Source organism: Nanorana parkeri, unplaced genomic scaffold (assembly GCF_000935625.1).
Source record: "Nanorana parkeri isolate BGI_ZX_2015 unplaced genomic scaffold, ASM93562v1 scaffold876, whole genome shotgun sequence".
NCBI classification, from domain to species: Eukaryota; Metazoa; Chordata; class Amphibia; order Anura; family Dicroglossidae; genus Nanorana; species Nanorana parkeri.
The window spans coordinates 21,405-49,146 of NW_017307144.1; the positions used below are offsets into that span (position 1 = coordinate 21,405).

The 27,742-nt window shown below is 39.3% G+C and overlaps 1 protein-coding gene across 1 annotated transcript in view; it reads right to left on the bottom strand.

Moving 5' to 3' along the window:
• Positions 1-27,742, bottom strand: part of CRIM1 (cysteine rich transmembrane BMP regulator 1) — a 615,863-nt gene that overhangs the window by 2,141 nt on the left and 585,980 nt on the right. Inside the window, exons 15-17 of the mRNA XM_018565709.1 lie at positions 17,059-17,253; positions 13,405-13,524; positions 6,443-6,630 (exon numbers count right to left, since the gene is read on the bottom strand). Coding sequence (XP_018421211.1) covers positions 6,443-6,630; positions 13,405-13,524; positions 17,059-17,253 — 503 coding nt within the window. The remainder of the gene's footprint in view (positions 1-6,442; positions 6,631-13,404; positions 13,525-17,058; positions 17,254-27,742) is intronic.

Here is a 27,742-nt window from a genome sequence, read left to right on the forward strand (position 1 = left end):
GGGACGGCATTGGCGTTCCTTAACTACAAAGAATGCAACAAAAAATGCAAACTAGTAATCCGGGAAGCTAAAACGGAGTGTGAAAAGCATATCGCCATAGATAGTAAAAAGAACCCCAAAAAATTCTACCAATATATTAACCTCCCTGGCTCTATGATTATGTCAGGAATTTTGTACCAAAAGCGGTACAATTTTTTGCATGGAAATTTGTTGTTTATATTGTAGGCCTGTAATTCTTAGTAAGAAATACTATGTAACTATAAGTATACATGAATGAGTGTGTGTGTAAATGTATGAGTATACATGCATGAGTGTGTTTGTGTGTATATGTATACATGCACGCTGACTTTTCTAGTGTGCTGTAACCAGCACTTTGTCACTGGCTGGGTGACTTTCTGCTATGACTATTGCTGAAGGCGCTTAGGCCCCATTCACACCTCGGCGTCATTGTTCTGGTATTTCTCCTTACAATCTGTCTAATTATTTTGCAATTGGCTATTGCTTTTTGGAAATCAATTTACTTAATGTAAAAATGCAATCAGCCCTGGTGAGATCTGTATGCAGCCCTGTATAATTGCTGTATAATTATGGATTGATGGAATCTGAGGTCCTCTTTTGATGGTTGCCATTCTCCGTTGCTGAATAATCATGGATTGAGTTATAATTCTTCATAATAATAAAGAAACTGCCTTAAAATCATTAGTCTGTATTGTTTTAGAAAAAATTTCACATGTACCTTTAATAAAAAAAAAAAGTATCGGTAATTGGTATCGACAAGTACCTGAGGGACAGTACTTGTACTTGGCCTTGGCCTTGAAAAAATGGTATGAGGGCATCCCTACAAACAACCGTGTGCACAAGTGATACTGTTGCATTCAAAAATATGTTTGTTCCAGGTGAATTTGCCAATATCACCATAGTAGGCATCTTTACTGTGTGTGAGACTAATAATAGTCTTCCAAAAGGGTACACTCTTTCTCAATTCAATCTTAAAGTGTTCATTTGTGAATGCACTCACTAATGACTCTGGACAAACTTCCAGTGGTATACACAGTATTATAGCAAAATCAATGTGTAGCATCCCTCTTATTGTAATAAACTCATGTTACATTGAAGTTGCGATCTGAATTCAACATGAATAGGTAGGTGCTTTTCTCTCAAATATGCCACACTACTTTATATACAGTATGATACAATATTGATTACAGTTATTACATAGTTGGTATGGTTGAGTAAAGACACAGGTCTATCGACTTTAACCTTTGGGTTTTGTGTGTGTGTTACCAAGATTACCTGTACCCCTGTCTATCTTGTGCGCTGAGAAAAGATAGGTAGTTCTAGATAGTTCTTGAATGATTCCATACTCTCTGCTGATACCACTGTCTGTGGAAGGGAGTTCCACAATTTTACAGCTCTCACAGTAAAGAATCCACTTTGCTGTTCAGGATTAAACCTTTTCTCTTCCAGTTTCAGATGGTGGCTTCTTGTATTCTTGACTGAACTGACAGTAAACAGATTATTACTAATTATCCCACCACCATTAAACAAGCTGTACATTAATATCATGTCCCCTCTCAGTCTCCTCTTTTCAATAGTGAACAAGTTTAATGGTTGCAGTCTTTCTTCATAGTTGAGGTCCCCTAACCCCCTTATTAGCCTTGTCACCTCTGGACTCTCTCCAGCTGAAGAACATACTTTCTGTGGATGGATGTAGATCCACATACTCGGGATGTGGTCGGACCAGTGTTTTGTACAATGGCAGAACTATGGATTTGCCTTTACAGCATAGTGTCTTTATAGTGTTCCTGTTGGCATGCCGATATAAATGTTAACTCAATATTGTATTATAGACTCCTTAAGTATTCCAGTGTCCACAGGATGTTGGAATTCTAGAGTAATCTCTTATTGTGCCGCAATTTTAGAAGTTCTATCACCCTAATGTCCTCATCTAGTCTCACATGTCGAATGGGAAGGTAACTGAATCTTCTCCAAATTAATCCACTTAGCATTATCACATAAACGCATGTGTGTGCCCTGCAACATCTGATACCATCAAGTTGTTAGCAATGCTGAAAACTAAAACAGCACATGTGTAACCATGATGCATTTCTTCTGTGGCAGGGGACTTCCTCAGAGGAGAATGTTCGCCTCTCCTCTGAGGAAGTCACCTGTTGCATGGTGCATGTATGCATTTAGCACAATAACTGGAACAAGTGGTAACTTACTGGGTTCTGGTAAAAATGATCTAAGGAGATTGAAGCGCAATACAGCAGTATATGATGTGTTGCGCAATACAGCAGTATATGATGTGTTGCGCAATACAGCAGTATATGATGTGTTAACAGTGGATAAATACACATTTTAAATAGTCCCATCCCAGAGTAATTTCTGCATACAACTTTGGTCAAAAAGTCTAAATTTGGATGAAAAAAACTGCAACAGGTTTGAGAAATCTAAGGGACAAAAAAACTGTACATATGATACATAATGTAAGTGAAGGGGACCTCACTATTATGTTAAATTCAGATCACAACTTGGATACAACATGAGTTTATTACACTAAAAGGCATGCTGGAGTGTGGCACTCTCCAACAGTAACACAGACGGAAAAAAATACTTTTCTTCAGCAAAATGGGGAATGCTAGAATCCCTGTCAGATTTTATTTCTGTCTATGCTACTTTTGCAGATTCTCCCTCACTTCCTATTTGGTGACACTCCTGTCAGCTTTACAGCAGTCCAAATCACTTCCAGAAGCAAGTCAACAGTGCAGTGTGAAAGTGCAAACAAACTCCTGGCTGAGTCTGTTTACATATAGGTGCTGCCACTGATGCAATCCTTACGTTGATGGCAGTGAAAGGGTTAAGGTCCAATTCATGTCCCAGCAAAAATATTTTTATTGAGGTTGCGTAAAAACTATGATTTATAAACGTCTTACTATTAGCTCTAGTGCTCTCAGCAAGAGGGGGGATGTGCTGGACAGCTGCCAAGCAATTGCTACTGTCACACAGAGTGTGCAGAAGTTCTCTGCGGCCTGGGGGAAGAGGCGTTTGGACTGGAGCTTTAAGATATTAATAAATTAAAGTTGGTATGCACCCGCAACTGAAATAAATATTTTTTTTTGACTGATACTTTAGTTAGACTTTTGGAAACGTATTACCTAAACACTACTTTAAATCTATATTATGTTAGATACAGTTGTAGCGTTAATTTTATTTTCTCCTTTTCACATGTGCACAAAGATCCCATCAATTAGACAGACATAAATAATCATGGTATTTCACACACCAGTGACCATGCCAATAACTGGTACACAGAATGCACCCTGTATACATGCAATACATTTGCTAGATTGTACCAAGATCTCCATTTATCAAATACACCACCTGGACAAACAAAAGTCCCCACCTGGATTAAGCTAAGCAAATAGGCAAGAGCTTTCCATTGGATGAAAGGTCTAGGTTCAGCAATGTTACGTCCCCCAAAAATGAGGCTAGCTGCCTACCCGAATATAATGAATGACGAGGTTTTTCCATCAATTATTTTTTTCTTCCCTGAGGACTTAGGCATATTCCAAGATGACAATGCCAGGATCCATCAGGCTCAAACTGTGAAAGAGGGATTCAGGGAGCATGAGGCATCATTTTCACCCGTGGATTAGCTACCACAGAGTCTAGACCTTAATCTCATTACTAATCTTTGGGATGTGCTCAGACTCTCCCATCATCACTACAAGATCTTGGTGAAAAATCAGTGCAACTCTGGATGGAAATAAATGTTGTGACATTGCATAAGCTTATCGAAACAATGCCACAGCGTATTTGTGCCATAATCAAAGCTAAAGGTGGTCCAATTAAATATTAGAGTGTGTGGCTTTTTTTTTTTTGCCAGGCAGTGTATATGCTTGACTGAAGTTGTACATTTTAAACCAACTTCTACTGAACTGCAGAGTTACTCTTAGCGCTGATTTTGCACTATAGCTCCACTTTCATGAGATAATAAAAGTAGATTGCCATAAATAGTAGTTAATGCTTACCAATTACTGTAGTTAATAATAGAGTTTATACATTTGTGTTTTGTCTGACTAAATGTACCAATATACAATCCTATCATCAAAAATGCTTTGCCGGTGATGCTAAGCTTTACATAATTTAAAGTTGCCATTTCAATGTCTTTTAAGCATGTACTTTTAAACTGCATGTACCTGTGTGGAAAGGGTTAAATGCACAGGAAAAATGCTAATGCTCTCTTGGAACACCTAAATCTTACATTCCCTTGTGGAATGTTCTGAATGTGGTTGTGTGAGCAGACACACAAAGCAAGCGATATTGCCTTGGGCCGAAATTCAAATATTCACAATATTAGTTTTCTGGTTTAGTGCTTTAAACATGCTTCTCTTCCACAAGGAATGGCAGCATGCAATGTACAGTAATCTAATATAGAGAAACATGCAAGTATATCGTAGATTGTAAGGGCTTATTTATAGAAGAGGAAACCTTATCAAAATTGGTTCTATCTTTAGCTTAACTTGAACAAACTGAAAAGAGGAGCTGATTGGTTACTATGGACAACTGCTGCAGTTTTGATAAATCCCCCCCCCCCCCATGACTTTTCAAGTTCCAAAAATGTACACAGCAAATTCAAAGGTAATTATAATAATAATAAAAAGTAATGGAGTATTTTACCTGCAGTAACATATTACTGCAGTGGATTTAAGCGGGATAGAAGTTTTACTTCGGTAGTTAGTGGGCGAAGGATGATTATTTAATTTATTTGCCTTCAAACAGGCATACAAGCCCAGCACAACGTATAGCATATGGACTACTATTCCCATGAAAGGTGGGTCAAGGGCACACTGGCTCCACACAGTGTTTATATTAACTCATATGCCCTTTGGAAGCTTCAAGAAGTGAGTCCAAAGATATTGTGCCCACTTGCAAAATTTTAGTGTTATACGTAACAATTGGGGTGGAGGGCAGTTCCTACAGTCTAGTCCTGATATTTTGGTAACTTTTTTCATTCAATAGGAGGAATGCATACATATGTAGACATAATAGTTACTACTGAATGCAGTCATGACAAATTACAGTGTTGGCAATGGTCAATCAGTGGCAGCTTAACAACCACATGGAAAACATGGGGGCACACTGCTGGGATAATCCAATGTAGACCAGCAAAGCAAGAAGAGTCAAAATCTAAGTTTCGCTAATGGTAAAGTAAAGCTGTCAACCAATGACTCCATGTTTAATACATAAGAAACAATGCTATAGAAGTATTTTAGTGACATTATGTACAGAGGTGGGGTGCAGAGGGTATGAGAGTGGGCAGTATGTGCAGGGAAGTAGTACAGCGGGTATAGGAGCAGGCAGTATGTGCCGGAGAGGAGTGTCTAGGTATAACATCGGACAGTATGTGAAGGAGAAGAGTGTGGAGGGTATGATAGTAGGCAGTATGTGCAGGGGAGGAGTGTAGAGAGTAAAGCAGCAGGCAGTAAGTGTAGGGGAGCAGTGCAGAAGGTGCATCCAATGTGTGGGGTGTGACAGTCGCGTAGGTTGGTAATATGTGCAGGAGAAAAGTGTGAAATTAATGGTGGTAGGCAGTATGTGCAGGAGAAATGCAGATGGTATGATGGTAGGCAGTATGTGCAGGAGAGGAGTGTTAAGGATATGAAAATGAGCAATGCGTACTTCAGAGGATTGCAGAGGGTATGAGAGTGCACCAAAAGTTTGGGAGAGGTGATAGTGAGAGACGCCTATGACAGTATGCACAATGTACAGACTGGGTATGTAACAGGAAAAAAGGAGAAGAAAGTGTGTGAGGACAGGGCTCTTTTTTAATACTTAATTGTTTTTTTTTTACTGCGGTGAAAGGCTTTCTTTAGGGAGTTATCAGAGGGCTTTTAGACGCTGATGCCTCCTCCGTGTCCGTCAAATACAGACTTGTGAAAAAAAGTCCTTTATCTGCCTTTGTGCTGGCTTAGAACACCAGCACACTGAAGGTAGAAATCTGGAAATGCCAAAACCAAGATAGCGTAACTGAGTGTGTGCTCTGTCTGTGTTCTGCTGTGAAGGAGTGTCTCTGTTCTGTGTGTGTGTGTGTGAGATAGAGCAGATAATTGCAAAGGGGGAGAGAAACAGAAAGTAGGCGAATGCTTAGGTGATGCAGAGAAACTGTAGATATCCTAAAATGTAGCACACAATCAGTTACATACATTTTTCTGGTTTTCTGCTACATATAGGAGAGTTACAGTAAGAAGGACAGGAAATAAGGACCCACTATAGATATTGTTTTTTTGGACAGCTGTGATAATTGATGACAAGAGATAATGACAGACAGACTAATATAGATAGACAGATACAGACAGACTAGATAGATAGAAGGAAATATATGTATACACACACACACATATACATAGTATATCTCACATAAACAGAAGTTTTATACCTTGGTAGGAGTCCGGTAACAAGGTACTGGAATCCACTGCTTTTTCTGATTGATGAGAAGAAGGACTATGATGATGACAAGGGCTGTCATTATTGGGACTGCCACCCATGCAACTGAATGAAGAGAGGCGTCTTCACTGGGTCGAGATCTGTCTCCTTCCCTGTAGTTCACTTTTAGATGTCCCATTTCTACAAGAATTAAAAAGATGTAACTGCAGCAATGCTTAAAAGAGATTATAGTATGTAACAGACATGCTACTCTAAATCCCAATTCCACCTAAACATGCCACCCCCTCTATCCCTCTTTCCTAGAAAAACAGCACAAACTGTAGAATTAATTTTGAACTTTATAACTATGGTATCACTGGTCGAATGGGAAAAAAAAATATATTCTACATTTACTTCTTTTTGCATTAGAAGCGTATCTAAAGATCTAAAGCCAACACACAAGACTTTTTTTTTTGGTAGAGTATGGAATGCTTAGAAACCCTGTCAGATATGTATTGCTGTTTGTTCCCCCATTGGTGAGAGTCAGTGACCAATTTAAACACAGCTAAAAGTGAAGGAAAATTCTAAATTGTGAGTTGTCACTAGAACAGGAATAGATGGGAAATGTTCTTGTGACAACTGTCTATAGGACAGGAAGTCCTCCCCTACTATGCTCCAAAACTAGAATAAAAATGTTGGCTTTAGATATACATGAAAGTATACAGACAATAAAATAACTCAAGACAAGATCATAAAAAAAAGCCTCCCTTACATACATCCCTTCTGTATCATTAATAATATTGGTGAAAAATTAGGCAGATGTTAAAATGGTCTCAGAGCTTATACTGCACCTTTGTCCAGAGTATGAACATTAAAGTATTTACATTTTCTTTTACAGGCAGTAAACGAGCTTTCAACTGTACATATTGCCATTTTTTAGGAAAAAAAGAGTAAGAAGATGTAAACCCATTTCTTTCTTGTCCTGGAGACATGACAGGAAATGAAAGTAAATCTACAAAAAAGTGAGGGGAGTTTCTTTGACAGATGTCACTGGAACAGCTGTTCCCATTAGAAAGTGAGGGGGAAATCCAGGATTTTTGACTTGTCACCAGAGCTAAGCAGAAACATTCCGTTTTAATGTCAAGCTCAGTTAAGACTTGATTTAAAGCTCCTTAACTGCTTGATAATAGGAATTTTGAATTACCCGTAAATTCCCTTTCTTGTAGTACAGTACAGGACTTTGTCATAGTCCTTGGGGTTATAGGCAGCTATCTTTAGATCATTATACAATGGCAACAATGTTGGCAGGACAGCCCCAGATAACTCCCCCAACACACAATGACAGAAAGCCTCAGTTTTTTAGAATAAAATAGGCATAGACCACACAAAGGGGAGGAACCTATGTCCTGAACTGTACTCCAAGAAAAAGAAATTACAGGTAAGTTAAAATTCCTATTTTTTTAATTGTACAGTACAGGACTCTCAATAATAGTCCATGGGGTGTCTAAAAACAGTTATCTGAAGGGTGGGCAACACAGAAAACAGGCCCATGGCGGTCGCACGTCTTCTGTCGGTCGCACGTCTTCTGTCGAACCAGCATGTTCGAAAACCAGCCGGGAATCGTACGATTCTCGGCTGGTTAGAACGGTGCTCGGAAGACAAATGCCGAGCGGGCCGGTGTGCGCACGCGCACACTGCCCGTTCAGCATTGCGGTCATCGGAAGCCCGCCCCTCGGGGGGGCGGGCTTGCGATGATCGAGAGTGCGATCTGCCTGTCCAAGATAGGCAGATCGTACGTTTTTTTAATCCCTGTACAACCATCGCAAGACTAAAGTCTTGCGATGGTTGTAGAGTGTATGGCCACCTTTAGAAACAGAAGCCTGATTCTGGAAAGTCCATGAAGCACCCATTCTGTTCCTTAGGCTCAAGTAAAGACTAGCCTAATTCACTTAGCAATGGTGGAGCTAGAGACACGGAGCCCCCTATGGGATTCTTCAGGACAAGGACAAAAAGTGAATCCTGTATAGCACTCTGTGGTTGAAGTAATGCTCTGTACCATCTGCCAAGTTGAGCACGTGATATAGGATCCAGCTCTCTGAACCACATTACAGGCTGACCCCACATCTCCACACTGGCAGGGTCTGAGTATGGTTCCCAAGGCTTAGCTGAAGGGCAACAATGTAGAAGCTGCAAGAATCAGCCACAGTGGCTATAATGCAGCCAGAACCTTAACAGTTGAGTCGCATACAAATTTTACAGGTATAAACCCATTCTCTTACCTCAGGAGAGATAAAATGTCCAACACCTAAGGACACTAGCTAAAAACTGAAGCTTGCTGGGAGTGGGAGGGGTTATATAGGACTGTCTTAACAACTTTGTTGTCAGTGTCCAGTCACCTAAATAGAGTTGCATATAACCCAATGGTCTATGACTTAAAGTCCTGTATAAAAATAAGAAATTAAAATTAATTAAATGCAAATACTTAAATGCCCATAGTCTGTGCACAGGTACAATTTAACTAGTCAATGTAGTTGCTCTCCTCTGAACTCCAGTTTTGCAACATCCTTTTTGTGAACCAGTGTCCTAAACTGGCCTGAAATGAACACTTTAGAGATGTAGTCTTAGTTTATTAATTTACAATAAAGATATACAATAAAGAATACAAACATACGTCTTTGTAGTCTTGCTTCTGTGTCATCCAACATGTAAAGCAGAAATACAATACAAATGCAATTAATATAAGCAAAATTAAAGTCCACCTAATAGCACCGAGTTCCAGAAGGCGAGGTTTGAATCTGAGTCTGTCATCTCATTAATTACTATAGATGATCAAAAGGTGCATTAAGGTGCCCATACACCTGCCAATTATTGTACGATAATCGCGGGTTATCCCGCGATCGTACGATAATCAGCAAGTGTATGGGCAGCGTGGGACTGCATCTACTGTATGGTCGCACGACTTTCGTCTTCCTAGCACGCTGGAAAACTTGCCGAAAATTGTACGATCGCCATAGGGGGTAGAGTAGTTTAAACTGACATTTAAAGCTTCCCCTCACATCCCAATATATTCCCGCAATCTCTCAGCGTTTTGAACAAATTAGGTAAACTAGTATTTAGAGAAGTAATATACAGCAGGAAGTCATCTGGGAAGAGAACACCTTTGTGATGCGAATCCATTCTGATGGTGCTGAAGATGTTGTAGTTTGCGCTATGGCTAGGGTTTCAATAACTATGTAAAATAAGAGGGCTGACAAAGGGCATCCCTGTCTAGTGCCCGTATAGATGTGAAGAGTATCAGATTTGGCTTTCACCATGATGTGCGCTATTGGTATGGATAAGTGTAATAAGGAAGTTCCATTTGGTCAGTGTGTGGGAAAAGGTATTGCCATGATAAGCTACCAAAAGTTTTATGAAGGTCAAGGGAAAGTATCATCCTCTTCCTATTGACCTCCTCTTTGCAGTTTTCATAAACAGATTTATAGCCATTTTCATTTGGTTCAATGCTTGTATATTAGGAGCAAAACCCACTTGGTTTATATGAATATACTGTTCCACAAATCCATTGTGCTGAATAACAATTGTCAGTCACAGTTGATTAAATACATTGGTCTGTAATTTGTGATATTACTTAAATCTTCATTGGGCTTAGGAATCATGCAAATGTGGGCTCTATTGGAGTCTGTGTCAGGGTTGTACCCTGTCAGAGTGTTAAATATTGTAACCAGGTGCAACATTGGTGAATGTTTTGTGGAATGTAATGCAGTAAAGCCATTTTGGTTTGAAGTTTCAGAAGATTTAAACTGCATGATAGCAAGTAGGACTTCCTCTGTTGTTAGCACATGTTCCAAAGTTTCCCTATGAGTTTGTGATCAGTACAGGATAGGAAAGTCTTGGGGATTCTTGAGAGAGCTATCAGGTTTCCTGATTTTGAGTATTGCAGTATATGATGATAGTGGGTTAAGTTTCCTAGCGAATAGTGCACCTGGACAATACATAGTAGGTGAGGGTGAATGAAGACACGGGTCCATCAGATTCAACCTATATAGTGTGTGCTTATAAAGTTAGTAATTTCCATAACCCTGTATGTTGTGTGAACTCAGGAAGTCATCCCAGTGTTTTTTGATGAAGTTTCCCGCTGATACAACTACCTGTGGAAGTGTATTCCACATTTTTACCACTCTCAAAGTAAAATTCCCCTTACGGCAGGGGCGCACACAATTTTTCATCTGGAGATCTACTTTTCAAATGATGAGCTCTATGATATCTACCAACGAAAAAACACTTGCATTCAGGGGCAAGTGTGGGCGTGGCGGTGCATTGAAGTCAATGGCACTGCAGCCAGGCACCCTGCCCACAGTGCGATCGCCTGCACCCGGAACCCAGGCACATCAGTGTCTGCGTTCCAGTCCAGTGCGATCCGGAAAAATGCTGCAAGCACTATTTTTGCAGGTCGCACTGGACCGGAATGCAGGCACTAATGTGCCTGCGTTCTGGGTGCGATGATCACGCTGTGGGTGGGGGGCATGGCTGCAGTGTCATTGACTTCAATGCAACCCCACACCCCCTCCCGCCCCTGAACGCAGGGAGTCGTCCGGCTTACATTCCAGTGCGTCCCAGAGGCCCCGGCGTCCTGTCTTCCCACGGTGCTCGTGTGGCCGACGTTGCACATGGAGAGAGGTGCCCCGCCCCTTTACATCTGCAGTGTCTGCCACATTCAGCCGGCAGCCGCACGAGCACCGCGAGAGCATAGGCGTAGCCAGCTTCTTTCCACTTTTTATACTTTTATTTATTTTTAATTATATCAAGCAGTCATTGTTACTCAATCTAACTACGACTGCCTAATAATTTAATTAATTAATTTTTGGTTATTATTAGGTTGCTCCAAACTTAGGAACAGCCAATAATAACCTTAGTAAAACTGCTGCCTACAGCATGTCAGGATCAGTGTCACTAAATGCTTGATTGTTCCCAGAATGATCAGAAGCATGCAGCATTGTTTCAGAATAGAAACATGTAGCTAAATGTTTCTATTCTGAAACATTTAGAAAAAATCCGGTACAGATTGGGATCAGCAAGTGTGGTAATTACCACTCTATCACTGCCAGACACCCGTAAGGCTAGGTTCACAACTGCACTACACCACACGACACCCGGGACGCACGGTCCTGTACAATGCAGGCAGCGATTGCCGCACGGCCCCATTGATTCTAATGGGGGGACATCTGCACGGCAATTGCAGAAAAAAAAGGTACAAGTACCTTTTTTTTGTGATACACGACACGTGGCTGTTTTACACCTTGGCGACTCCTGGCCTGCGCGGCAATCAGTGCACGATTGCCACGCGGTGAGGTGTTGCCTAGGTGTGAACCTAGCCTCAAAGCTTAACTGTAAGCTTCTGTAAAACCTTAACTTTTTCATTAATGGATGCCTCAATACTCATTGTCAGCGGTTACTGGCATTACAGATCCCCAAATACCTACTAACGTATAGTGTATGTGGGCAGTCATTTGGGCACTTAGTGGCGGGGGCCTAAAGTGTACGTCTAGGTGTTAATTTAGCTGCTCTTCTCTGAATTTTTTTTCTAGCTTATGGACATCACTCCTAAAGATTGGTGACCAGAACTGAACCACATACTCAAGATGGGGCCTTACCAGTGCTTTGTAAAGTGGCAAAATTATATTTCTATACAGTGAATAAATCCCTCTTTTACAACAAGATAATGTACTACAAGCTTTATTAGATGCAGCATTGCATTGCATGCTATTGCTGAGTCTGTGGTCTAGACGGACCTCATGATCCTCCATCTCCATTTTCCCCAGCAAACCCCACCCATGGTGTATTTAGCATGCATGTTCTTAGCTCCCAAGTACATAACCTTACATTTTTCTGCCACATTGCTGCCCACTCTCCAATTTTATCAAGGTCCTGCTGCAAGAATTCTATGTCTTGTTGCGAACTTATTTCCCTGCATAGCTTTGTATCCACTAACAGGGAGCTATTTATTCCCACCTCAAAATAATTTCTGAATGATAATTTATGGTATAATCAGAATTGGCCTGAAGACTCCACTCACTACTTTGGACCATTTAGAGAATTAATTAATCTGGATGCGGTCCTGCAATCAGTTTTCTACCCATATACATATAGGTTCTTTAATGCCAATCAAACTTAGGGGTCTATTCACCAAGCTGCCGAGGGCAGCCGAGTGAATGACTGATCTGAAGTGAAGTGAGCCGAACACTGTTCGGCTATTCACTTCAGGCTGGTACGGCTGATTACAGCCGTACATCGGCTTGCTTCGAGTGGCTTCGGGTTGGCCGAACATGCTGAGTGCAGAAGGAGTTCGAAAGCTTCGTGAATAGACCCCTTAATGTGTAAATTAGTAGTTTATGGGGTACTGTGTCAAGCGCCTTTGCAAAGTCTAGAAAGAATAAATCAGCTGGGATTCCCCTGTCCACCTTACAACTTACTTCCTCATAAAATGTCAACAGATTTGTCTGGCAATAACGGTTCTTCATCAAGTCATGCTGGTTTGTACTTCATACCATTTTCACATGCAGATTTTTTAACATAATTCCTGACCATTCCCTCAAAAACTTTGCATATTATTGATGTAAGGCAGAATAAATTTTTTATACAGGTCAGCTTGTAACTCAGAGACACATTATAAGGATTGCCTTTTAAGACATAGATTTGTGTTGCTGTGTAAACACAGAAATTGTGTAAGATGCCACAGACTACCGTTAAGCTTATCTTAGCAACATAATAGTTGCCTTCGCTGTGGAGATACTGTGTTTCCTGTGTTTGTGCATAATCAACAGTTGGCAATATGAACTGAGAAAAAGAATTACATGAATGCCTAAAATTGTTGAAGCATGTTCCTTACAGCATCATAAATTCTGAATCACACAGGCTGAAAGCCGCATCTCGTGTAAATTATACAAAAAGAGGTGGTAGACAACAAATGGTACTCACCTCTATGGTGGAGAATATCATTCTCACTGGGTGTTGGCCATTGAGGGGTGTTATGTTCTTTCCTTCCTCGGTGATTTGTCTTCTCAATAGGGATGTTGGTGGGTTCAGGAATATACATCTCTGCAAAACATGGACTTAGTTTGTGCATCTACTTAATTTACCATTCCTGTAAATGTCAGATTTAGTACTTTCCAATATTCCAACCTCAACCATTTCATCTCAGCAGGGACAATATCAGTCAATGCTGTCATGACTGGGGCAATTTTTTGGTTTGTAACCAACACATGGTTTGCTTTGTGGTTTACATACATTCGGTAAATGTACACAGTGTTATTTTATATATCTATTAATAGTAGTAGCAGCAGTATTATCTGCTGCCATTGTTTTATTGAGCAAATGTTTGCAAAATTATTCAACGAATAAGAAAATATTCTTACCAAAAATGCAATAAGACATTTAGTACAATCAAACTGTCAAGTGTGCAGTCAACGTAATGATTTTGTCAGTCAGCTGGACACCATAAAGTGCCAGGACATTCCTGGCCTGCATCCCACAATGCAAACCACAGTGCTTGAAAAACCTATCCATAGGTATGGAGCATGCCTCCTTGTTACAAAATGCTGTAAAGCAAAGCAAGCTTAGTAGAAAAAGACACATTTGAAATGAATGAACTAAAAGCTCATCCATGTACCCTTCTCCAGCTCTTCGTCAGACAAAATACCTTCTGTTGAAGCCAAATATTTAAAATGTTGCCTTATCAATCCACAGCACCTGCTGCCATTTTCTGCATCCCAGTCCTTTTGTTTACATGAGTAGGTGAGTCATTTCCTCCACCATGCTGGACTGTTTGTGCTTCTACAAAAGAACCTAAAACCAGCACATCTGAAAACACCGTTGGCTGCAAATTTCTGCTTGGGAGATTTAGGATGCAGGATGATCGCCTTGTGTCTTGATCCTATGCTTACTTTTGCCAGGGTGTGGGATTCAGTTGTTATGTTTTAGGCCTCTAAACAGGTTTTGCTTCAGTTAATCAGTTTGGGTCAATGTGTGCATTATATTATTAATATTCTCTTTGTTATATTTGCATAATTTAGCATTGGGCTATCTACCGAGACAAAAAAGAAAAATCACATTTTTTGATTGGAAAGTAGTCAATTGCTATGTTAGTTTCTTTAGGAACATACACAACTTATTTTATTGCTTGACTTTTTTTTTCAGAAAAAAAGTTTACAACTATCACGTATGTTCCTTTCTCTTGGACACTAATGCAGAAGACATAAAATGACTAAGATAAATATTTTAGTGAACAATCTTAAATGCCTAAAGGGTCGTTAAAATTACAGATGGGGAGGCCTCAAAAACAATTAAAACATTAGAAAATAAAATGTAAAAAATGTCCTTAGTAATTTAACCATTTGCTGCGGGTAGCCGTAAATATACGGAGGGCCACAGAAGTGGTTATACCAAGAACACAGCTGCTGCAGCCATGCTCTTGGTGTCACTTTGAGCAGCCAGCGATGGCTGTTAAGATACAAGCGACTCAGCGTCTATACAGCTAGCGGATTGTTTGTACTGATCGGTGGAATTACTGCCACCGGCTTCCCCAGGCTCCGCTGTCCCCTGTGCAGCCCCGGGACCGGCACAATGGTTCTCCCCGCAACAATCGGAGAGAGATCAGCAGGCTTCAAGCCGCTGATCTCTCCTCCAATCACTGGACTCGGAAGTGATGTGCATCACTTCCGGTGTCACTGTTTACATTCTCCGGCCAGGAAGAATCTGGGGAAGCAGATTTCTGGTTCCATAGGTGACATTAGGGGTCTGAAAGACCCCTGATGTCTCCATAAAAAGGACCTTTCACAGCATATCTGCTATTACATAGGGGGCTTGTTAGCCCCCTATGTGAAAGCAATAAAGTTAGTGTAAAAAAAGTGTTTTAAAAATAATAACATTCAAGTACATAGTTACATAGTATTTGAGGTTGAATAAAGACATTAGTCCATCAAGTCCAACCTATTAGGATCTCATTCTAGGAGTACCTGTACCCCTGTATATTACGGTCCCTTAAGAAATCGTCCAAAAGTTTCTTGAACAATTCCACATTATTTGCTGAAATCACCGCCTGTGGCAGTGAGTTCCAGACCCTAACTAGGTGGTGGCCTCTAGTTTTTGTAATGGAGTTAATTTTAAACAGTTTATCGCTAATGTTTTTACCACTATGGAACATTTTGTAAATGGAAATCATATCCCCCCATAATCTCCTCACCTCCAATGTGAACATGTTTAAATTTAGTAGCCTTGTCTTATAGCTCTGGTCCTCCATACCCCTAATTAGTTTGGTTGCCCTCCGCTGGACTTTTTCCAACTCAAGGACATCTTTTCTTAGTACTGGTGACCAGAATTTTTACAGTTAATATATTGGTAGAATTTTTTATTTTATTTTTAAATTAAAGTCCCCAGCCTCCCACGTGCACACACATACATACGCAAACACGCGTAGGTGCGCCTATGTGCAAAAATGAAAATTGCGCTACACGTTACATACCATCGCAAACATCTGAGTGAGAGCAATAATTCTAGAGCCATTAATCACTGTTAGCACTAAACTGATAACCGGTAAAAGCTTTTAAAGTGTCCCTATGGGAAATTTGGGGTATTGAAGTTTTTTGTGGCTTCACGGGCGAACACAATTTTAAGGCTTGACATGTTCGGTTTCTATTTACCCGACGTGACCCCGTCTTTTATGTTTTAACAAAAAAATGGGTATTATATTTGGTTTCATTTTAGTGTATTTTATCCTAAAAATACTGGTTTGATAAACATTTGCGCAAATACCGTGCAACACAAACAATTTCAACTAGCATTTTTTTTATTCTACTGGGCCTCTGCTTTCAGAAAATATATCATTGTTTGGGGGTTTGAAGCTATTTTCGCGCCAAAAATTCAGATTTTATCATCTGTGTGCAAATAGTAAAAAAATTGCTCCAGACAGCAATTGGTTAAAGCATTTAGGTTTGCTATGGTGTCCTTATCCATATCCCTAAGTTGTTTACTTCTTATAAAATGCTGAACATTTTTATAAGTATATACGTCCCTCTTCTCCTCTGTTATTCATTTCTTAAGTTCTCTTAGAGCCGTGGTGTTCATCATGAACTGCCATTAATCAAATAATTTAAGATGCAGCAGTCATAAACAAAGTCCTTGAGGGACTGGAGAATATGGTTGCATATAAAAGTGCACATTTGAAAATAATTTATACTAAAAGACGGTACATAGACGGTTCCATAGTATACTAAGTGCACGTATAATAAGGCAAGATGTTTAGCATTAATAACTTTTATAGGTGAACGGTAGTAGGATTGGAAGGTGCTTTAGTAGCTACAGTAATTGTAAGCTCTCACGGGCATCTTGAATTGTATTCTAACTGTCTTTGTTATATTGTAAAGCACTGCGCAAACTGTCGGCGCTATATAAATCCTGTATAATAATAATTGGGCAAATGACCTCAGTGTCACAGGATCTCTGAGAAGTTGTGAGACTAGTTATGGTGCATACAGAATGAAAGCTGAAATAATGAAAAAACTATTTTTAATAATATGACACGGTATACAGAAATTCAGACCAAAAATAGTTATTCAAAGAAACAAATATTGTTACCTGGACACATGGGACAGCAGCTTCCTTCAACATTAATTGGTTCCACACATGGCAAAGGTGGACAGCTAACCGTAGAGCAAAGTGTCTGTCCTTGTAAGCAATAGCAGTGTGTACAACTGTCAATGTCCCATCTTTCCTCATCAGCGTATGTCTTGCCATTGAAATGACATACCACTTTCTTTGGAATTGTATCCTCTGTGAATGTAAATGAAAAATATTAGCCACAGTTAAACTTATGCTATAAAAATAAAAAATAAAATGATATATTTGGGTTTATGTAAAACATATGTAGAAATACCATTCATATTAACATTTGTTAGATTTCCAAACATCGGATGTTTGGAAATCTAACTAAAGGCTGATTGTTATAGGCAAAAAAAAACCCAATGCTTCAGGTATAATGTGAGGAGATGTATACAGTTTAACTGTGTTTTCTAGCTCAGATCACAAACACAATGTAGAGGGCATTAGAGTTTCTCTGTACCTTGTGATTGCTTAATGAAAGGATGGTAGGCAGCAGATTAATGCTGAGGAGTTTTAATTGATTACAGGATTTTTTTGTAACCCTTTCATGCACACCTTCCGTACATTTCACCTCCAATCTCCATCCTGTCTTTATATGTGTACCCCTCTTCTTCATCCTCCCACTGTGACCTGTGCATTAACCACTTTACCATCTATCACCTCACTGTATGACCTGTACATTAATAATGCGCTGTGTCTTGCGCACCATTACCAAACTCCATGTTTTAACCACCTCAATACCAATGTTTCATCTTTCCCAACAAGCTGTAGCAAAAATGATTTCACCTTGGTGTGTTTTCTTTCCAAAAAGGGGTAATTTTTAGGGGTTATCGTACTGTCCTGGCATTTTTATTTTATATGTTTTATAACAGAAAGTAAGGCAAACAGATATTTTTTTCAAGATTGTTGTCTTTTTTCCTTAATACAGTCATGGCCAAAAGTATTGGCACCCCAGCATTTCTGTCAGATATTGTACCACTTCGCACAGAAAATTGTTGCAATTACAAATCTTTGACGCAATCAACACAGATATTGGCACACGGCAAAACATAAGGTCCAGAACAAGAAATAGCATTATTATAGAACTACCGGATCCACACACAAAAAAAAAAAAAGATACAAGCAACCCCCGAGAGTAGGCATTTCAGTCATATGTAAAGTATGGTTCCAGAATCCATAGGTAAGGCAAACAGGTGTCATAACAAGAGACCAGTGGACGGAAAGGCTGATTTCCACTGGAACTAAAAAGTAAAGTAAAACAGCCTGAAGGGCTATTCAATGCTAACCCCCTATCAGCGCAGAGTCACATAAAGCCAAATTAACATATACGCAATACTCAGCCATCCTTTAAATATTGGAATCACTGGGATCACAGACATTGGAGACTCTGGGATCACAGGGAAGGAGACGGCGGGACAGCTGGTTCTGCAGAAGGTCGTACGGCATGGAGGATACTGGAGGGTCGAGATCATTGGGAAGACTTGCAACTAGTTTAAAGGAGTGACCTCGTAAGGGTAGCTCCGGTTTCCCACGGGCGGCTGCACAGTGTTTCTCCTTAGTCCTAAAGAAATGCAGCTTCACGATTATATCTCGAGGTTCGTACGATGACCTCCTTCCCGGAGCTATATGAATTCCATCAAATTCCAGGCGATCCTAAGCAATGTCGGCCGCCATTTCTTACAAGAGTGTGGTAATGGAGGCTGAAAGGTCGTGATGTGCTCAGGTAGGCCTCTAATGCGTAGATTGCCAAGCCAAACTCCATTTTTGGCATCTTGTTTATCTTTTAGGCTTTGCATATCCAAATCGATGTGTTCCAACATCTTTACATGTCTTTCTAGAACAGCAGTAACTGTGTCCTTGCAATGTTCGAGCATGGAGCCCTGGCCACCAATCTCACAGAGTTCCTTCAAGAGATCTGCCGATTGCTGTTTAAAAACTCACGGATCACCAACTGGATCATAGAAAGGTGTAGGAAGGAGCAGTTTTAGCAGCCTGCATAGCCGATGGGAAGAGAGTCTGACTGTCTATCATGCGGTCAGAATCATCTGATGCCAACCTCATGTTGTTTCCCTTAAACGGTGCTGCCATCTTGGGTCTTCGCGTCAGTTACTTCAGAACCGTATGAGGCCGGTGTTTTAGACTTCCCAGATGGGCTCATGGGTCCCGAATAATCCGCAGGGTGTAGTGACTAGGGGGGTAAAAATATGAGAGGTTTCAAGTGCAAATGTCATCTCTGTAAGAGGAATGGCCTAGACGCTCATGCACCCCCACTTTTAGGGCTCTTGAGCATGATGAATAAAGTGCTTGCTGAGCACTGCTTTATTTTCATTTTTCCGATCGACACTACAGGGAGCAAATAGACCCAGCCCAGCCATGGTGCATGTAGCCAATGGAAGCAAGAGAGCGTTTGGAGAGGTGACATTTTTTTTATATTGGTAGCAAAATGCAAAATATATATATATATATTGTATATAATATATATTTTTAAGAGCTATTTTTTTAAAAAGATTTATAGAATTATGGATTGCTACCAAGTTGTGTATGATGAGCCATTGTTTAAACTGTAATTATACACAAATGTTTTTTATTTAAGATGCATAAAGTGTATGGGATGGCCATACACTGGTCGAATGTAGTATGATTTCTGCTGAATCATCCGAAATTCAAGTCCAAAAACATTCTCAGACATACTGTACAGCGCCAATCAGATGCAAGTTCTGCTGGGGTATTTAGCAGCCACTGAAGCAAAGAGGATGTAGCCGGGCTATCTTGGGTGGTCTCCCACTTGGGCTGGCCCTACACTGCTCTATTTTTTCTCATTCAACCCCCACGAATGAGAAAAATAGATCAGATTCCTCCATCTACATTTAGAAGTGTGTAGATTGAGGAATCCGGCTGTTTGCATTGTATTCTGACAGCGGCCGCTCATTGGCTGCTGGTTCTGATCGTACAAAGATTTTCCAACCAGCTCCTTTGATCAGCTGATTGAGGGATGCTGACCGAAAAGGTGCCGACAGCGGCACACACTGTGCGAATTTTGGGCGGTTCCTCAAAGACTGGCCGAAATTCACACTGTGTATGGGCACCCATAGGGTCTTTATATTTTATAAGGCATTAATAAGGTATGCATGATTATACATCTGTACATGTAAATGCACTGTGTACATTGTTCAGATATTATTTAGGGATAACTAATTCAGCAACGGCTTGTTTTGTAAAATATGTCACACAGTGGGACAAGAGGACAATGAAAGGGCAAAATATTGTATAGCAATTATTAAAATTTAAAGTAGTAGCTTTAGATGGTAGTTCTAGGGAAGGGCAACAGTCATTCTGTATGTCTTATTATTTTGATGAGATGAACAGCAGCTGAAGAGTGCCAATGGCAGCTCTCAACATGCAGAGCTGCACTATGTTACCATACAGAGTTTATGTCACAAAGTATAGGTAATATGTATATAGTTTTATTTCCTGAGTTTTAAATATTTCGCCTGAGCTTGCAGGGAAATAAAGTCTTTGTTGTGTTTATCACTGTAGAGGGGAGTGGCAGGCCCAATGAATTGCAAATAGGGCTGGTAATCAGCTTTTTCCTGAGCCAAGACCCTTTGATCTAATAACAAGTAGACTGGCCAATCGTAGAGAGGGGTGTAGAGTTGTAAAGAGGGTCTTGGAAACCCTCCAATCTCCATTAGGCCTTGGGAGGCAACCAATGGGAGACGTGCCATGCATCCCTATGGACACCTGGGGTATATTAATGACTGGAAAAAGCAGCTCGGCCTCCTCTTTTTACCAGGATGGGGACCTCATGTGACGATTAATGGGTAACTATACATATAATCTTTCCCCCACTTAACTGTATGTCTGTTTGTCTGTTAGATACCAATGTCTGGGTATTTGGCATGTTTAAATCTTTTCTTTGTATGTTGTAGTTAAATAGATTGTTGGTTCATTGTATTTAAGTCTTGATACTATATACCAATAAATTCTGTTATTGTGTTGAGCTCAAAAATCTCATGAATGAATCCTTAGAATATTATACCTGTAAGTGTGAATGCTTATATAGCGGTTCATAACTTAAAATAGTAATTCAGGTAACACACAGCTAGTCACAAACATCTATATTATACCATTTGCAGCAAAGCTATTCAGCAAGTAATCAAAACTGTGTTTATTTTCTCACATATAAAAATTAACAAGGCTCTTTTATGCTTAGCTACCATAGCGTCAGCATCATACAGTTGCCAGGTTATATTTTATTTCTATTTAGATATCTTAGAACTTTTAGTGAAAGTTGACTTACTGTATAGAACATTCAGTACTAATGGGCCTATTAAATAACAATACAAAGAGCAGTGATAGGCAATAATCTAAAACATTTGAAATATAGCTTTTAGAAGAGTCAAGTGGGCAGACTAAGGCTGGATTCACACCTAGGCGACACCTATTTAGTGCGTTTTAGGCGCCACTTTTTGCGCGCACCTTTTTGTGAGCAGATTTTGGCACATTCATGTGAATGGGCAAAACGTGTGCAAAAACATTGCAATGCGCATTTTGCAAGGGTTTACTATTAAGGCCATGCGACAAAACGCGTTAAAATCTGCCCCAAAGTAGCTCATGTACTATTTCGAGTGAAAGGCATATTCGTGCTTGAGACAAATCTCAAAAGGTGCGAAAGGGGGCCATAGAAATGAATGGAATTCCTTGGGTGGAGAGTTTTGTTGCACTGAATCAGCTGCGAAAATACGCCCAGGGTTGAATGAAGCGTTACAGTAAATGATTTCTGACTCCTTTACAGTGAGATGCAACACTTCACACATTGTATTCTGCATGATTAAATACATGTCAAAGCACTGCAATCTATATACACACACCGAATATTATTTTATACATGTATATAGAAGTATAAAACATGTTTAACTGAATGCAGATCTTTACTGTCTACATCTTCAGCGGTCACATCAGTCCCTACTCCACTGGGGTTTACAGTCTAATGTTCTTAGCAAAGACACAAAAGTAACACTCAAGCTTTTTAGGTCCATTTTAGGAACAAGGCATTTAAACTACCAATTTGTTTTAGATTTTTGGGGAAAATGTACAAATTCAAAGCAGACATGGTTGTGGTAGAATGCAACCCCAAAATCTCTGTATGAAAGGGATCATAATTTCACAGCCACAGAAAAAAAAGCCATACATATGAAGTAGATGCAACAATTTTTCACATTTAAAGTGTCTATTGATAAAAAGGAGATGGAGATTACAGAAATACAAGAATTGGGGTGGGGGGGCTTACAATAAACAATCATAACTCTACATGAAATAATGTAATACAAACCAATGCTCTGCCTTAAAACATTGATTTAAGTGTACAGGAAAACATGGGAATGAAAATCAATGGTACAGAACAAATACTTTGTGAACATGCAGGACTGTGAAAATGCTCCTCACATCAATAACAAATAATGCTGCTCCTCTCATGGCTCCAGTCCATGCATTTTACAGTATCAACTCAAATTCTTAGATATGTGCAGTTAACAAGAATGTGCCAGGGTTTGCCAGATACAGGAAGAAATTGTCAGCATAAAGCCTGATCCTCTCAGTGTGGTCAACCCTGACGTGTTCCGCTGAGAGACAGCAAAAAGTTCAGATGTACAGACTTGAGCCTATGGAGCCCGATATAGCAACTGTAGCCATTTAAAAAAAATTGGAATAAAAGCCATTATATACGCAAACATTACATAGTAAAATAGTAGGTGAGGTTAAATAAATACAAGGGTCCATCGAGCTCAATCTATGGCCACTACTTGGCATTGCATACCATTGCCAAATCTGTGATCTATGAGCACCCCCAGATATTTCTCCATGTCCAACTTTCCTAATGTAGCACCCCCCAAGTAGTAATTTGTGCACATGCTCTTTGCTTCCATGTGCATAACCTTGCATTTTTTAACATTAAATTGCATTTGCCATCTTGTAGCCCATGCCTCAATTGTATCTAGGTCTTGTTGAAGTGCATATATTTCCTGTTCAGAATTTACTGCCCTACACAGTTTGGTATCGTCGGTATTGAAACATATCTTCGAATCTCTATCTATATGTAAAAAATAAGTCAAGGCAACTGGACTTGGGGGTACTGTATCGAATGCTTTAGCAAAGTCCAGATACACCACATCTACTGGTATTCATCTGTCTAAATTAATACTGACCTCTTCATAAAATGTTAATAGATTGGCCTGGCAAGAACGGTCCTTCATGAAGCCATCTTGTTTACTACTTACGATACCAGTTTTATTTGCAAATTCCTGCAGGTAGTCCTTTATCATGCCTTCGAATATTTTGTACACTATTGACGTTAAGCTGACCGGCCTATAGTTACCCACTGTACTTCGTTGCCACTTTTTGTATATTGGTATCATCACAATCGCTCTCCGCCAATCAGCCGATAAAAAAAACTAAAGTATTTGAGCTATTTTTCAAACTTGAATGAGAGTGGGAGCACATGGGCTTACTTCCATTAAGCATGATATGAAGCTCGTCCCTCATATTAAACCAGAGGTAACTTGAAAGTTCTATGCCAGTGAATACAATTACGCACCCAATGAAGTCCTTGCTACAACTTGGTGAAACAATGTAGCAGAGATAGTAAGCAGCAGTTTGCTACAAAAGGTTTTAGACCTGGTAGCATAATAGGTACTTCCATGAAGGTGGACACACAGAATACAGGCCAACCTCTGAAACTAGAAAAAATAGCAATGATACCATCACATACATGGTATTACAGAATCTTTTGCAACTAAACACTTATAAAAACCGCATGAAAGAGAATTTCTGTGTGGGTTGACAATGAGATTACAGAAATGTGTATAAAGTGACAAAAATACCCACAGAAATAATTTATTACCATATGAATCTCTAGATGTTTTGCTAATAACGGTTATGACAGTATGCAGTTCCTGAAAAACAACAAATATGTTAAATTATGTACTCCTTGTCTGATATGTCATAATTGGAAGGTGTATCAGATGTAACTTAGACTTATGCTGCACATCCATTTAGAAGGTTGAAAGTAAACAAGGCTTTATATTTCATAAAGAGTACAAAAGGGCTATTCTGCATATTACAAAAACAAATTTACGACTCTCATGTTACAGAAAATAGCACAATCATAAAATGTTCTCTGTACCTAATTAGGCCACAACAGACTGACAAAAACGCCACTAGATGGTGCTAGGGCCCAAAAAATATGCATTTTTCATACCTAAATTACACCTGATTAATTCAACTAGGAGACAAAGCAAAACAACATAAATACCTATGACTTGTCTTGGATCACTCATTACGTGATGTCTATAATAACTGGTTCTACTGCTGGGATGTTTAACTATCCCCTTATTATCTGCAGTCTAACTTATTGCATCCTCCTTTCTATTAGCTTCATTCTACAAGTTAATTAGGAATAGCACAATTAATTCTGAATCTCCTTCATGTGACTTTACAACCTCCATTCACCTGACACGATAGGGTTAAAAGTTTATCCTGTTTACTCTACAGGAAATATACAGTATATTGCTGGTAATTACTCCAGCGCATACAAACTCTCACTTTTTCAAAAGCTTTGCGGGTTTTTTTTTTTCTTTCTCAAGAATAAATTAATGTGTTCATTTTGGGTTGCTTTAGGTTCATAGTCAAGATTATCTTACTCCACCTTCAAACCTTAAAATCATAACCATTAACTGTCTCAGAGCAGAAATGAATGCTGTTCTCAGACCGACATTACAGTAGATGAGGGCTGAGGAGTTAGAACAACATAGGCACACTTAAGTCTTGAGAGAACAATAAACCAAAAATATTGATGATAGTAAACAATAATATAAACAATTAAGGACAAATATTTAATACTGCATTAAAGGAGAGTTTCAGGTAATATAACTAGAAAGGACAGCAGGAGGTAAGTGTAAAGTGTTAACACCACCACTCTGTGATGCCCCTTTTGAGTTATGGGTTTCTGAAAACCATGCAGAGGGCAAATCAGTACCATTTGCTCAATGCTTCCAGTCAATGCTCTTTCCACTTCTGGTCCTTGCAATTTTATGACTGGAATTAGTAATTTACAGGTATAGAGCACATGAATCAAAGAAGTGAGCTAACTGTATTACTGCACTCTCTACCCAGATTTCAGTGCCATAACTAAAAATAGTTACAATGAACACATGACACTTAACTCTCACTGTCCTTTGTTAAACAGTTTTTTTCAAAAACCAACTCTAGGACCAATTCACAATATGCACTGTGTTATTGCACAAGTTTTCATGCAGTTTAATTCACACTATGCATTTTCTACAGCTCATAACTTACAAATGGCAGCACGGAGGAAGTACAGTTAATACCCTACCTCCCACTTTTCTTTGTAGTTATATTTCCTGAAGCCCTGCTTTAGGACCCATTCACACTTTACATTGTGTTAACAGTATAATTGGCCAGCAGCACACCTAAAGGCACAAAAAACATACCTGCACTATTTTTTTCAACACAGTACAACCCAAAATGCAGATGATGAGCTGGACATGTACTCTAAAGGTCTAATTAAAAATAAATGGCACCCCATAGTTCTATGTTAATGTGAGTTATGCATTACTGCAATACATTTGTATTAATGTAGCTTTCAAATGTACTTTGCTTCACTCGCAATCAAACATAATACTTCTTATCCTTGCAGGCTCTGTATGTATCCCAAGGCCAGATGTAAAACAACAACAGAACAGAGCGCACTGGACAGAGCAGATAAAACATCTTTTAATAATAAAAAAAATGGATAACAATGCAAACAATGGTTTCAATCATGAGAAACCACCTCCTGCGAAAAACCAGATCATGACAACTGTTGCTATATCAACTCTCACTTGCCAGCCAACATTCATAGAGAAAGAGCAAAGGATGGAAAATATCCAGAAAAGACACTGGCTAAATCCAAAGGAGAGCCACTACAAAGAATCCATGGAAGTCAAATGATATGAGGGCTCGATATTGTAACCTGGGAAATGGAGCACCTCCACAAGCATGTTTCAGGGCCATGTCTCTTCATCAGAGACTTCACCAGTTTCATAAGTGCAAACGTTGGCTTTGGCTGGAAGAGACTACCTGCATATAGGCCTTTGTTGTGTTTGACATATGCCCTGTAGTAAGAAAAGCTATGTAATTTACTCCATCCTGCAGTTTGCATAGAAATAAAAGGAATATTTGTGATAGTTATCCCACAATTGGTGAGACAATTTTGAGACAATATTTTGTGTAGAAGACTGCTTATTTCAAGCATGTGTTCTTAAACACTTTATATAAGCAAAGCGATGTTTATAATTTGGTTTCAGAGAGAATAAAGTATAAGTAAAGGGAGGGGGGGAAGGAAGAAAGGTCCTTGTGCCAGAAGGTGGGATATGGTGATTCTGCTCTCACATGTGTGATGTACGTGCATGAGTTGGGGCAGGAGTGTTTACTGTTGATTTATTTATATTACAAGCAGATATCACCTTGAACTCATCACAAAATTATCAGAATAAAATTTGACAGATGTGTAGCCCTAGTCTGTCCCTTTCCATCTGCCATTGTCTGCCTTGGTTTGCTGATGGCTGAGTGATTTCAAATATCCAGTCTCACCAACACAATCCTACAATATGTTAGGACACAACATTATAATTGTTCATTATTCAATTATGCTTAAATACACTTCAGCAAAAAATAATGAAACAAAAGAATGCAATCTTATTTTAAAAAAGCAATCAGTAATTTAAAGTAAAGTAACAAATAAAAGAAAAATACTTGATCATAGGTTCTATCATTTCTGCCTTACATTTAAAAACAATTTTAAGTCTTTCACTTAAAAACAATTCTATAATTTCCATCTTTCATTAAAAGAATCAATTCAAAGTCTATGCATTTTGAAAAGATTTTTTGGAAGCATTGATTGATTCTTTTCAATGAAAACAATCACTTTAAATTAGTATAAACACAAGATACTCTCATCAAAATGATTGTTGACCTGCAGAAAAAATCCACAGCAGTGGACATTCTTTGACTCCAGGGCTAAGTAATAATTATTCCAAAGCAGTTACATATCTGCAGTTCAGCTTCAATTCCCTTCATACTAGTATGAGTTATGTGGGTTAAAGTGTAGGGGCAGACTGGGCAAGAGGTTATTTGCATTCTGGGTTGGTTCTTCTACAGTATATTGGGCTATCCGCCAGCAGCCTACAGTAGAGACACTTACTTTCAAAACTCATTCAGTGTGAGGTCCACAAGTAACAACAGCTGTTGATCAGGAAGGTAAGTCTCCCATTACTGACATCCTTTGCAGCTCTCACAAGTCACATGACCTACTGCAGAATACATCAGGTCATCTCACTCATCAGTGCCACGAATAGGTAATTTATAAGTAATAAATAAGTAATAAATAAGTAATATTTAAGTTATATTTCTCATCTATGAAGTCACTTTACCTAGTACTAGTACGCATATTAATTTACTTATGTACAGTTGGACATCACACACTTTTAGGCGTACCGTACATCTGCACTGCTGTACAAGTTAATTTGATCAGAATTTCCAAGCAACAATCTGAGCAAAGCAAACAGAAATGATTTAGCATTGCCTCTAATAGGACACATGAGAG